At 51.0% G+C, this 12,550-nt stretch overlaps 2 protein-coding genes across 2 annotated transcripts; both read left to right on the top strand.

Annotated features, from left to right (window-relative positions):
- Positions 1 to 970: 970 nt before the first annotated feature.
- SMIM26 (small integral membrane protein 26) lies at positions 971 to 3,249 on the top strand. The gene is made up of 2 exons (XM_054171059.1): positions 971 to 1,090; positions 2,565 to 3,249. The coding sequence occupies exons 1-2, from the start codon at positions 982 to 984 to the stop codon at positions 2,747 to 2,749; spliced, it is 294 nt and encodes a 97-aa protein (XP_054027034.1). The 5' UTR covers positions 971 to 981; the 3' UTR covers positions 2,750 to 3,249.
- Positions 3,250 to 4,150: 901 nt separating this feature from the next.
- DTD1 (D-aminoacyl-tRNA deacylase 1) lies at positions 4,151 to 12,001 on the top strand. The gene is made up of 6 exons (XM_054171021.1): positions 4,151 to 4,236; positions 6,848 to 6,938; positions 7,648 to 7,883; positions 9,170 to 9,267; positions 10,447 to 10,613; positions 11,375 to 12,001. Exons 1-5 carry the CDS (start codon positions 4,194 to 4,196, stop codon positions 10,600 to 10,602), a joined length of 624 nt encoding a protein of 207 aa, XP_054026996.1. The 5' UTR covers positions 4,151 to 4,193; the 3' UTR covers positions 10,603 to 10,613; positions 11,375 to 12,001.
- Positions 12,002 to 12,550: the final 549 nt, after the last annotated feature.

Raw genomic sequence — 12,550 nt, forward strand, 5'->3', positions numbered from 1 at the left:
CTGGCCTCCCCAGGGCAGAGTAAAGGAGGAGAACCTCTCCTGACCTGCTGGCCACAGTCTTCCTAATGCAGCCCAGGCTGCCATTGGCATTCTTGGCCAAGAGGGCACATGGCAGTGCCAGCTGTGAGGTGGCTCTGGGGCTCTCCTGCTGCTACCCCATGTTGCTAGCTACAACAACCCCATGAAGTGCTACAGGCTGGGGTCAGAGTGCCTGGAGAGCAGCCAGGCAGAAAGGGACCTGGGGGCAATGGTTGACAGTAGGCTGAACATGAGCCATCAGTGTGGCCAGGTGACTAAGAATGCCAATGGCATCCTGGCCTGTATCAGGAATAGTGTGGCCAGCAGGAGCAGGGAGGTCATTCTGCCCTGTACTCAGCACTGGTTAGGCCACACCTTGAGTCCTGTGTCCAGTTCTGGGCCCCTCAGTTTAAGAAAGACATTGAGTTGCTCCCATGCGTCCAGAGGAGGGCAACAAAGCTGGGGAGGAGTCTGGAGCACAGCCCTGTGAGGAGAGGCTGAGGGAGCTGGGGTTGTTTAGCCTGGAGGAGGCACAGAGGAGACCTCATTGCCATCTACAGCTACCTGAAGGGTGGTTGTAACCAGGTGGGTCTCTTCTCCCAGGCAAGCAGCACCAGAACAAGAGGACACAGTCTCAAGCTGTGCCAGGGGAGGTTTAGGCTGGGTGTTAGGAAGAAATTCTTCCCAGAGAGATTGTCCATTGGAATGTGCTGCCCAGGGAGGTGGTGGAGTCACTGTCCCTGGAGGTGTTTAAGAGGAGACTGGAGGGGGCGCTTGGTGCCATGGTTTAGTCGATGAGATGGCGCTGGGCGACAGTTGGACTCCAGGATCTCTGTTCTGTATTCTGAACCCTCCTGCGGCTGCCGCCTCGCACGCACGCACGCACGCACGCACGCGCCCCCCTGCGTGCTGCCTGATTGGCAGAGGGGCGCGGCCAATGAGCGCGGGCGTTGCTGGGAGGCGATGCGGGCGGCGCTGTGGAACGCGCGGGCCGCGCTGCTGTACTCGCTGGGCGGATGGACGACGCTGGGCGCCCTGATGCACTACAACTCCAAGTACAGCGACTCCGAGGGCGACGGCGGCGGCGACTCCGGTACGGCTCAGCACGGCCGCGGGGACGGGTGCAGCGCCCACGGTCACCTCGGCGGGGTACAGCTGCGGCGGCCGTGGGTGACGTGGTGAGGGCGGGTCCGAGAGTGGGCGGGGCCTGCCTGGGGGAGAGAGCTGGGCCGCGGGTTGAGGCTGAGAGCCGCCGGCGCAGGATCGTTACGGTTAGAAAAGAGCTTTTAAGATCATAGAGTGGTGGACGAGAAGCTGGACGTGAGCCAACATGGCCAATAGTGTGGCCAGCAGGTCGAGAGATGATTCTGAGACCACAGCCCCCGGTGAGACTTCACCTGGAGTACTGTGTCCAGCTATGGGGCCCTCAACACGTGACAGAGATGAACTACAAGGATGATCAGAGGGCTGGAACACCTCTGCTGTGAAGAGAGGGTGAAATAATTTTAGCTCTTCAGCCTAGAGAAAGGAAGGCTCTGGAGGGACCTTACCGCTGCATTTCATTATCTGAAGGGGACCTACAGGAGGGCTGAGGAAGGACTGTTTAGAAAGGCATGTAGTGATGGGACAAAGGGCAACTAAAGCAGAATAGATTTAGGATGCACATAAGGAAGTTCTGTACAATGAGAGTGGTAAAATAAAGGAACATGTTGCCCAGTGAGGTGGTTGAGGCCCTGCCCCTGGAGATGTGCAAGGTGAGGCTTGACAAGGCTCTGGGCAGCCTGATCTAGTTGAGGATGCCCCCGCTGACTGCAGGAGGTTGAACTAGATGACCTTTGGCGGTCCCTTCCAACCCAGTTCATTCTGTGATTCATCTAGATGAGTCTCAGTATGGCCCTGAGCATCCTGACCTAATTGGAAGTGTCCCTGCTCACTACAGCCCTCCATAACATGCTTTAACTTTTGGTCAGACAGTTGGACTAGGGGAATTGTTCTATCTCCCTTCCAACTGAAATGTCATGAAAGACAGAGAACTGCTGGAGAGAATCCAACAGAGAGCCACAAGGATGATTAGGGCACTTCAGCATCTCCCCTGTGAAGAGAGACTGAGAGACCTGGGGCTGTTTGGAGAAGAGAAGTCTATAAGTATCTGAGGGGTGAGTGTCAAGTGGAGGCAAGAAACAAGCTGAACATGGAAGATTTCACCTCAACATGAGGAGAAACTTTACAGTGAGGGTGACAGAGCACTGAACAGGCTGCCCAGAGAGGTTGTGGAGTCCCTTTCTCCAGAGACTTTCCAAACCCACCTGGATGCACTCCTGTGCAGACTACCCTGGGTGATCCTGCTCTGGCAGGGGGGTTGGACTGGATGGTCTCTGGAGGTCCCTTCCAACCTCTCATGTCCTGTGATTCTGTGAATTTCTCAGAATTTAAGGAAAACCAGAAAGAAGACCAAATGCCTCTGGCTGTTGTTTTGCCATGATGAATAGCTAAAACATTTTTCTTGCTGTTTTCTCACCCTGCTCTTTACCCTTTTTGTTCCTTAGAGAGCAAAAGTGATCCTGAAGCAGTGCAAGGACCCCGCAGGGAAGTGAAGGTGACAGAAACAGCCTTAGGATTAACGGTGACAACTATAGTAACATACAAAGAAACTCAGCCTCCTATTACTCGACTGCTCAGGCGTGTGAAGTCGTTCTTTGATCCTCCTGATGAGCCTCCTTCTGAAAACTGAGTGGTCCAGAAGCTTGGGATTTTGTGCTGGCTGCTCCAAGAAGGTGATCCTGGCATGTGGCACCAGACCACTGGTGGAAAGCTTTCTGCATTGCTGAGACAACAGCTGCATCTCTGACTTGCCTTTGCAGAACTTCCAAACTTCACCTGCTTAGGTCACTGCTGTTCTTTGCACGTGTGTTCAAAGCCCCAGGTCGGTGTGTCATGAGGTGTTAATGGCTCTGTGTGCTACCTGTGTCCAACAGGCTGACCATGGTGGCTGTGGTGGCTTGTGAGGAAAATGATTTTCCAGCTGGTGTGAGCCAGGATGTACCCAGAATGGCTTCTCAACTGGCCAGCTCTGAAACAGACTTAAAATGATTAAAAGCCAGGAAGGGACATGGTTTAATCTTTTTGGGGTGTGAGAGTTGCTGATTGTCCTTCAAATAAAAATTTGCAAGAGATGAATTGCAAGCTGAAAACTAAGTCTTCTGCTGCATGCCCTTCACCAGGCCCTTGTGTGTATAGGGGTTTCCCTGAACCTTTTATATATGCTACCTTCTCTTGTGCATTACTGCCTTCAGGCTGCAGGGGCTACAACTAACCTTTATTCCATAGGGTTTTCCCTAGTTCTTGTGGACACTGCTTCCTTTCACAGTAAAGTGTTCCTGGTTTTCTGCAGGTGTTTCCTCCAGGTTCTCTCACTGATGACCTTCATGGCTTATAAGGGCACCTCACAGTCACCACTTCTACTTCTGGAAGACTGCCCTCAACCCCTACTTTCTACAGGGAGCTTCCCTCAGTCCATTTTGACTTGCTCGCTCATCAGGGGAAGCTGGCCTGAGATCCTGCACAAACAGATGTTTTCGTAGGGGCTGCCCACCTGCCCCTGCAGGCATCCCCCTACTTCTGTAGGGGCTGCCTGCTGTCACTATAGCCTTTTATAGGACTCTGTCCCAGCCCTGGTTTCTGTAAGGTCTCCTCACAGTCCTTGCAGATGCCACCTTCACATACAGAAAGCTTTCTCCAGCCCCTCTGTCCACACAGCTCAGCTTCTACAGGCACTGTTGTACCATGAGCCCTGTCAGCACCTACAGATCCAGCTTTCTTTATGAGCTCCTCTGGTCCCTACAGCCAGCACCTCCTTTTCCAGGAGGTTGCTCCTAGCCACTAATTTCTATGTGCATCCCCCGCACCGTGCCCCTGTAGCCATTCCTACAGCAGGTGCCGCAGCTGGGCGGGTTTACCCCAACCGCGCCGTGCCGTACGCTCCATACCATACACACAGTACCGCCCACCCCACACGACGCTCTATAGCGTGCACGCTCCGCGCCTCCTGTAGCTATTTGACCTCCCGGCCGCTAGGCGGCTCTGTGAGCGGCGTGGCCCGGCGGGGAGCGGCAGCGCCGTTGCCTAGCAACGCCTGCTTCCGGCGCCAGGCCTGCGCTGCGCGGCCCCCCGGCACCATGAAGGCCGTCGTGCAACGGGTGGCACAGGCCAGTGTCACAGGTCGGTGCGCCGCCACCAGGAGCGTCACCGGAGTGGGGGGGGCTGGGGTGAAGGAGGAGGCGGGGGGGGGCCGCCACGTTCTGCCCGCCCCCGATTCCCCTTCATCCCTTGGGCCGGGCCTCCTTGCCTCCGCTGCGGCCTGCTGGGACCCCTCATTGTGTGTCTTGTGTGTCTGTGCTCTCCACGGCTGACGTGTGCGGGCAGTGGGGCTTCCCCCCCCCGCGCCGACTGGTCGTTCCCCCGTGTGGGTTTGGGGTGGGCCAGCTCGCTTGGTTTCGCTGCCTGTGTGTCCTGTAGCACTGGCCCTGTCACTTGATTTGCCTTGCGTTGCACACACCTCTGGCATGTCTGTGTTGTCTCTAATCGGAGTTGCCTTCCTGCATGGATTGCATGCAGTGCAAGCGTTGGCCGGGCCGCTGGCAAATCGCCTCCTCCTGTGGGCACGCTAGAACTGCAGCCACCTCCTTGCTCGGGTTGGCAGGGCTGAGCTGCTTACAGCCGTGCGTTGCATGTGTGCTTTGGAGTACACTCACGGCCCTACGGCCTGTATGCCTTGGGCACTGTAATCAGACTTGCCTCCTTGCATGGCCTGTATGTGCTGGCACTGCAGTCACAGATCTGTCCTTGCGGTGTCTGTCCATGTTGGCAGTGCTGCCCCGGGTTCATCTCCAGGGGTTTGAATTTGCTGTCTCTAGGACAGGAGTTGCCTCCTCCTGTGGAGGCAGACTGAGAGAGTTGGGGCCATTCAGTCTGGAGAAGGCTCTGAGACCTAATGTGGCCTTCTCTGCTGGACAGTTTTCAGCCACTCTGGCCCAAGCCTGGAGTATTTATGGGGTTGTTGTGACTCAGGTGCAGGACCCAGCACTCTGCTAGGGATGTACAAGTTGCAGGTTGCTTGTGTGTATCAGTGGAGCAATCCCAGTTGCCTCCTGCGTGGCTTTGCATAGGAAGAGCATGTCTGTGCTTCAGGAGGGAGCACAGCTTTTGTGCACAGGGGACAAGAGTGGTCAGACCCCATCAGCACTGGGATTGTGGCTGAGTTATTGCCACATTTCTGGCTAGGATAATGATTGGACTTGGTGATCTTGGAGGTCTTTTCCAAGCTTGATGACTATGTGATTCTATGAATCTAACCTGTTGTTTCTGGCTGTTAAGAGTTTGAGGTGTTCCTCTGTGAGGGCCACAGTGCTGTGTTTAGCAGGAGGAGAAGTTTCTGAGCCAGAGAGCTCATCTCAGGATCAACCACATGGAGAGAATTTAAATTAAGATAATTGAATGAAAGTAGATTAAAACAGTTGTTGATAAAAGATTTCTTAGGAAAACACAATGAACCTGCAATGGTTTGTGTTTTCTTGGCAATATTTGGCAAAAAAAAAAGAGTTTTTTTCTCCCAATTTGCAGGTTATTCAAAGTTTTGTTTCAAAGACTCCATGAGGTCAGGCTGACCACGAGCCAGCCCTGTGCTATCAAGGCCAAGAATGCCAATGGCATTAAGAAGAGTGTGGGCAGCAGGTGGAGGGAGGTTCTCCTCCCCCTCAACTCTGTCCTGGGGAGGCTTTGTCTGGATTATTGTATCTAGTTCCTGGCTCACTAGTTCAAGAAGGACAAGAAACTACTGCAGAGAGTCCAGTGGAGAGCCACTAAAATGCTGAGGGGAATGAAACATCTAGCTTATGAGGAGAGGCTGAGAGAGCTGGGGCTGTTTGGCCTGGAGAAGGGGAGAATAAAGGGGGGAGTTCAGGAATGCTCATCAATCTCTAAAGGATGGAGGTCAGGAGGAAGGGGCCAGAATCTTTTCAGTGGTATCCAGTGACAGGACAAACTGGAACACTGGAGGTTTCATACAAACATAATGAGAAACTTCTTCCCTTGGAGGGTGGCAGAACACTGGAACAGGCTGCCCATAGAAGTTGTGGAGTCTCCATCTCTGAAGGCATTCCAAACCCACCTGGATGTGCTTCTATGTGCCTTTGGTTGCTTCTGCTCTAGCAGGAGGGTGAACTCAATCTTCAGAGGTGCTTTCCAACCCCTACCAGTCTGTGATTCTGTGACTATATCAAGTAGAAATCACCTTTTCACAGCTAATGCAAAGTGTGTAGGGAGTGTTGGAGTAGAGAAACAGAATACACTTAATGGTATCAGAACCATGGAATTGTTTGGGTTGGAAAAGACCTCTAAGATCATGAAATCCAGCAGTCAGCTTAAGACCACCAAGTCCCCAGGTGCCATGTCCACACACTCCTTGAACACCTCCAAGGCTGGTGACTCCACCATCTTCCTGGGCAACCTATTCCATTGGCTAGAGTCCTGCCACCTCCCTGGTTAGCACAGCCATAGTAGAAAATCTTCATGCAATGTTTGTAAATGCTGGGGTAAGCATCCTGAGATAGTCATCAAGAAGTTACAGCATTGGGAAGACTTTTGAAAGAGGACTTCTGTGTGATCTCTCTAACAAACCTGAAGTGAAGAAGAAGGGTTCAGGGTGATGTTTTCTTTGGTGGTTGTACAGTTGCCAGCTGAAATCAGTGCTCAGCCGTGTCAGAAAACAGGAGAAAAGAGGACAGAGCATTTATCCTTAATGTGTTTTCTTTTTCCCTCCCCTCTTGCCTAGTGGGTGGAGAACAGATCAGTTCCATAGGGCGAGGCCTGTGTGTGCTGCTGGGCATTTCTTTGGAGGATACACAAAGAGAGCTGGAGCACATGTAAGTCACAGATTGCCTTTTGCCTTCTACTCTTTCACTGATGAGTTTCTGATGCTGAATCAGCAATACCTGTGCAGTAGCCAAAGGAATGGGGCACTCCTTAAGGCCCCTTCTAACCCAAACCATTCTATGATGACAATTGTCTGTACCTCTTTAAGGACTCTTGGCTATGGCTCTGACAAGCGACCTTCTAGTACCTGAATGGGGCCTGCAAGAAGGCTGGAGAGAGACTCTTTACAAAGGCCTGCAGTGACAGGGCCAGGGGCAATGGTTTCAAAGTAGAGAAGAGTACATTTAGATTGAGAAGAGTACATTTAGATTGGATGTTAGGAACAAATTCTTTACCACAAGGGTGGTGGAGCACTGGAGCCGGTTGCCTGGGAAGGTGGTTGAGGCTCCATCCCTGCAGATATGCCAGTTGAGGCTCAACAGGGCTCTGGGCAACCTGACCTAGTTGAGGATGTCCCTGCTGAGTGCAGAGGGGTTTAGACTGGATGACCTTTGGAGGTCCCTTCCAACCCAGACCATTCTAGGATTGCTGTAGTTTAGGAAGGAAGGAAGGGACAAGGGGATATCTTATTATGTGGAGGCATGAATATGCATCTGCCTTCCCTTTAATCTCATAGCCTGTGGCAGATGTTAAGTTCTACTTGTTGCTCCTGCCTGGGAAGATACAGGAATGCTCTTTTAACTTTTTTCCTCCTCCCAGGGTTCGAAAGATCCTGAACTTGCGAGTGTTTGAAGATGAAAGTGGGAAGCACTGGTCCAAAAGCGTGATGGATAAACAGTATGAAGTGTTGTGTGTGAGCCAATTCACCCTCCAGTGCATCCTGAAAGGAAACAAACCTGACTACCACATGGCAATGCCCACAGAGCAGGCTGAGTGTTTTTATAACAACTTCCTGGAGCAGCTCAGAAAGGCCTACAAACCAGAGCTGATTAAAGGTGAGGGCAAGAAGTTGGTAAGGCCCTTGATGTCACCATCAAGGGACAGGGATCTGCTGGAGAGAGTCCAACAGAGAGCTACCAGGATGACTGAAGGACTGGAGCACTGCCCTGTGAGGAGAGGCTGAGGGACCTGGGGCTGCTTAGTCTGAAGAGAAGACTGAGAGGGGATAAATGTTTATAAGTATCTGAGGGCTGGGGTTCAGGAGGGAGGGGACAGGCTCTGCTCAGTTGCACCCTGGGATAGGACAAGGGGCAATGGATAGAAACTCCAGCACAGGAGGTTCCACCTCAACATGAGGAGGAACTTCTCTGTGAGGGTCCCAGAGCACTGGAACAGGCTGCCCAGAGAGGTTGTGGAGTCTTCCTCTGTGGAGCCTTTCCAGCCCCATCTGGATGTGTTCCTGTGTGACCAGTGCTGGATTCTATGCTCCTGCTCTGGCAGGAAGGGTTGGACTAGATGATCTTTGGAGGCCTCTTCCAACCCCTTAACATCCTGTGACCAGTGGCGTTTGTTTGATGTACTTTTTCCTGATCGTTACTTTATTCTGTGATTTCCCTGTGTTGCAGAGGAGCAGTCTTCACATGGCAGTACATGAAGGCATGTTAGGATATTTTCATTAGCAGCCAGTTGGGTGGTCAGTCTTCTTCTACCTGTGCCATTCCTGGTATTGCTATGGAATATTTTGATATGTAGGTGTTCCTGTGTTGTTATTGACTGTACAACATGAGCAATAACTCTGACAAGAGAGGCTGCAGCTGTGAGAACAAGCCTTGGAGCCAGGCTTCCTCCAAGGCTGGATGTTTCATGCTTTGAAGCTAGATTAAGCCAGGAGCAGGGAGATGTCTGACAAAATCTTGGTTGGAGCAGGCTGAGAGCCATGGCTCCTAGTTTCACACAGGTATCTTAAGACTGCAGATGGACATCCATGTTTGAGAAAGAGAAGGCTGCATCAGAAGTCCTTTCTTGTCTTGCTTCAGTGCTTTCTTGTTGTGAAGTTCATTATTAAACACCTCACTTTGCTCCGAGGAGCAGAGCTAATGGCTGCAGGTCTGAGCATCCTGATGTGCAGCAAACTTGCTGTCCCTTCATCCAGGTCTTTGATGGACTGGTGCAGCTAGACTGTTTTTTCCTCAGTAGCTTGCTGCAGTTTGTTAACTGATAACTGACTGTCCTTTTAGATCATTTGTTATTTTTTTCCTTTTGAGTAGCCTGTATGGTAAATATTTTGGTATGTTTTATCCTTCCAAGACCCCTCAGCACTTCTTGTTTCTCTCCTTTTCAGATGGCAAGTTTGGGGCCTACATGCAGGTACATATCCAGAATGATGGTCCTGTAACAATAGAACTGGAGTCCCCAGCTGCTACTGTTGACCCTAAACAGGTAAGTGAAGCCAGAAGGTCTGTCTGGAAAGGAAGGAAGGAAGGATGGATGGATGGATGGATGGATGGATGGATGGATGGATGGATGGATGGATGGATGGGCTGTGCCTCCCCTGCAGGTCTGTGCATTTCTATTACAAAGCAGTATTATAAAGCAATAATATAAATTCCTTAGGGATGAGGAGCTTGTTCATGTTGTGCACCCTCAGAAGGGTTAAATCACTCAGGAAGTTCAACAACTCAGAGATGGAGACTCCACCACCTCTCTGGACAGCCTGTTCCAGTGCTCTGCCACTCTCAAAGTAAATAATTTTCTCCTTTTGTTTAGATGGAACTTCTTCTGTTCAAGTTTGTGCTAGTTACCTCTTGTCCTGTCACTGGGCACCACTGACAAAGGCCTGGTCTCATCCTCCTGACATCCACATTTAAGGATTTCTAAGCATTGATGAGATCTCCTCTCAGTCTTCCCTTTTCCAGGCTAAAAAGACCCAATTCTCTCAGTCTCTGCTTATAAGAGAGATGTTCCTGCCCCCTAATCATTTTCATAGCCCTTTTCTGCACCCTCTCCAGCAAGTGTCTGTCCTTCTTGAACCAGGAAGCCCAGAACTGGACACAGTATTCCAGATGTGGCCTCACCAGCACAAAGTAGAGGGGAAGGAGAACCTCCCTTGACCTGGCCACACTCCTCTTGGAGTCACTGTCCCTGGAAGTGTTTAAAAAAGCCTGGATGAGGCACTTGGTGCCATGGTTTAGTTGATTGGATGGTGTTGGGTGATAGGTTGGACTTGATGATTTCAAAAGTCTTTTCCAACCTGGGTAATTCTGTGATCCTGTGATGTTGGTGCCCCCTCCCTGGAGGTGTTCAGGGCTAGGCTGGACAAGACCTTAAGATCTAGGGCAAGGTGTCCCTGCCCATGGTGGGGAGGGTTGAACCATTCTATGATTGTGTGTTAATGCGTGATGATAATTCACTGTCTTCTCCACAGTTCTGAAAATCTAAGCCTTGGCTGGTGTGGGTATTTTGTCTTTTCTGTTCTGTTGCTGTGTGCTTTGGTGCTGTGAACCTGAGCTGCGAGTTCTACTCAAATGCTCTCCTTTACCTTTTTTTTTTTAGATAAGAGTCTTCTGAAGTGATTTCATTCCATAAAGTGTTTTCTTGCTCTCTTTACTTTGTGAACAGCTGACAAAGCTTGAAAAACAGCAACAGAGAAAAGAGAAGACCAGAACCAAGGTGCCCTCTGAGTCAAGCAGAGAAAGAAATGCCCCCCGTAACAAGGAGGACCCCAGTGCAAGCAGTGGAGCAGAAGGAGATGTGTCTTCAGAAAGAGAGCCTTAGCTCCTCCAAGAGTAGGTTTGATTTTTTTCTGCACAGTTGTGTCCTCCTGCTTGGCAGTGGCTCGACCAGGATGCTTCACTGAGGCAGCACAGGCAGAGTGTTGCATTAGAAGTGCTGAGAGGTGGAATTCTGATCCTCTTGCTGGTGGCTAACCTCTGCTTCTCTCTGCAGCTGGCCACATCAGAATGTAGAAGGGGGTGCATACCTCTTCCCAGCTGTGTGCTTGGCTGGAGGTGTGTATATGTGGGTCTGGCCCAGCTAAGACTTTTCCAGGTTGACTCAGGAAATCTAAAATTTGGGCCTTGTAACACATCACTGACTTAACTCAGAGCCCTGCTTTATGTTCTTCCTAGTGGTGTTTCTCTGTCTTCACCTAGCAGGCAGGACACCCTGCAGCAGGCCCCACCATTGGTCATACCAAGTGACTCACAGTCCCCAGACATGTACATTTCAGATGCTGGAGACAGGCTGGAATGGGAATTTTCTGTCATGGTTTCTACCCGTCCCTCCTCAGTTTGGTCTGTCTAGTGGGAGGTGTCCCTGCCCACGGCAGGGGAGTTTGGAGGTGTTTAGGAAGAGACTTGCTGGGATGCTTGGTGCCATGGTTTAGTTGATTAGATGGTGTTGGGTCATAGGTTGGACTTGATGATCTCAAAGGTCTCTTTCAACCTGGTCTATTCTATTCTGTTCTGTTCTAACCAGATGATCTTTAAGGTCCCTTCCAACCCAGACCATTCAGTGATTCTAACACTCCTGTCTGTCTGCCTTCCAGAGTTTCTCACACAAAAGCTACACCGGATTCATGAAGAGAGACCCAACAGACATTCACCTCAGAAACCACTCTTCAGCAGCTTTGGAAAAGAATGGGAAATGGGGAAAACAGAACCAAGACATTAGGAACCTGTCTCATTCTGTCTCAGACCAAGCAAAGCGGCGCAATCAGGCTCAGTTGTTGATGTGTAGTAGCAGTAGTGAAAGGGATATGTTTGTGTAGGTGTTTTCACACGGCTGCAGGACAAAGGGTGGCTGTAGGCAGGCTGCAGCAGGAGGTTCACCATCGCTCCATAAGCTCCATGTCAAGAAGAGCAATCAGGGGCTTTCCTGCCAACTGACACTTGAAGTCTGAAAACTGGACTCCTGAAGGCAAGCAGCCTTGTGTGTCAAGTCTCCCTGGATGGTGTCCTGTGCTGCCTGTTCCCACAGCACCGTCGTGGGTGGGTGTGTCTGTGGGTATGGTGTTCAGCTGCTACCTTACCTCCACTTGAGGCAGTCCAGTCTTTCTGCATGGATTAAGTTAATTCAAAGGGAATGTCAGCCCCTGGGCATTTTGTTGTGTGGAGCACATCTGTGTTGTAAACTTTTTTAAAAGCAGAAGAGACTTTATTAAACATCTGATGCTAGCTGAGTGCCTGGTGGTGGTGCCTGTGCCTTGCCTTCCCTGATGTACCACAGTGTGTGCAACAACCTGAGTGACACACAGCAAAAGTTATCAGCTGAGGAACACCTCAGTACAGGAGAGATGGGGAGGTGCTGGAGTGAGTGCAGAGGGCAAGGAAGCTGGGGGAGGGCCTGGAAAATAAATCTGATGAAGAGAGACCAAAGGAGCTGGGGCTGGTTGGTTTGAAAAAGAGGAGGCTGAGGGCAGACCTCATTGCTATCTACAACTACCTGAAAGGATGTTGTGGAGAGGCTGATGCTGCTCTCTTCTCACAGGTAATTAGTGATGGAACAAGAGGGAATGGCCTCAAGCTGTGACTGGGTAGGTTTAGGCTGGACATGAAGCATTTTTCCCAGCAAGAGTGGTCAGGCATTGGAATGTGCTGCTCAGGATGGTGGTGGAGTCCCCAGGCCTGGATGTGTTTAAAGGTGGTTTGGATGTGGTGCTTGGGGATATGGTTTAGGGGTGAAGCTTGTAGAGTAGGGTTCTGGGTTGGACTTGGTGACCCTG

The sequence above is a fragment of the Dryobates pubescens genome, chromosome 2, assembly GCF_014839835.1.
Source record: "Dryobates pubescens isolate bDryPub1 chromosome 2, bDryPub1.pri, whole genome shotgun sequence".
Classification (NCBI taxonomy): Eukaryota; Metazoa; Chordata; class Aves; order Piciformes; family Picidae; genus Dryobates; species Dryobates pubescens.

Coding starts and splice junctions, on each gene's coding strand:
- DTD1 (XM_054171021.1), top strand. CDS start 4,194: ATGAAGGCCGTCGTGCAACGGGTGGCACAGGCCAGTGTCACAG. Junction 6,939..7,647: donor CAAAGAGAGCTGGAGCACAT/GTAAGTCACAGA, acceptor TCCTCCTCCCAG/GGTTCGAAAGATCCTGAACT. Junction 7,884..9,169: donor CAAACCAGAGCTGATTAAAG/GTGAGGGCAAGA, acceptor TCTCCTTTTCAG/ATGGCAAGTTTGGGGCCTAC.
- SMIM26 (XM_054171059.1), top strand. CDS start 982: ATGCGGGCGGCGCTGTGGAACGCGCGGGCCGCGCTGCTGTACTCGCTG. Junction 1,091..2,564: donor CAAGTACAGCGACTCCGAGG/GCGACGGCGGCG, acceptor TTTGTTCCTTAG/AGAGCAAAAGTGATCCTGAA.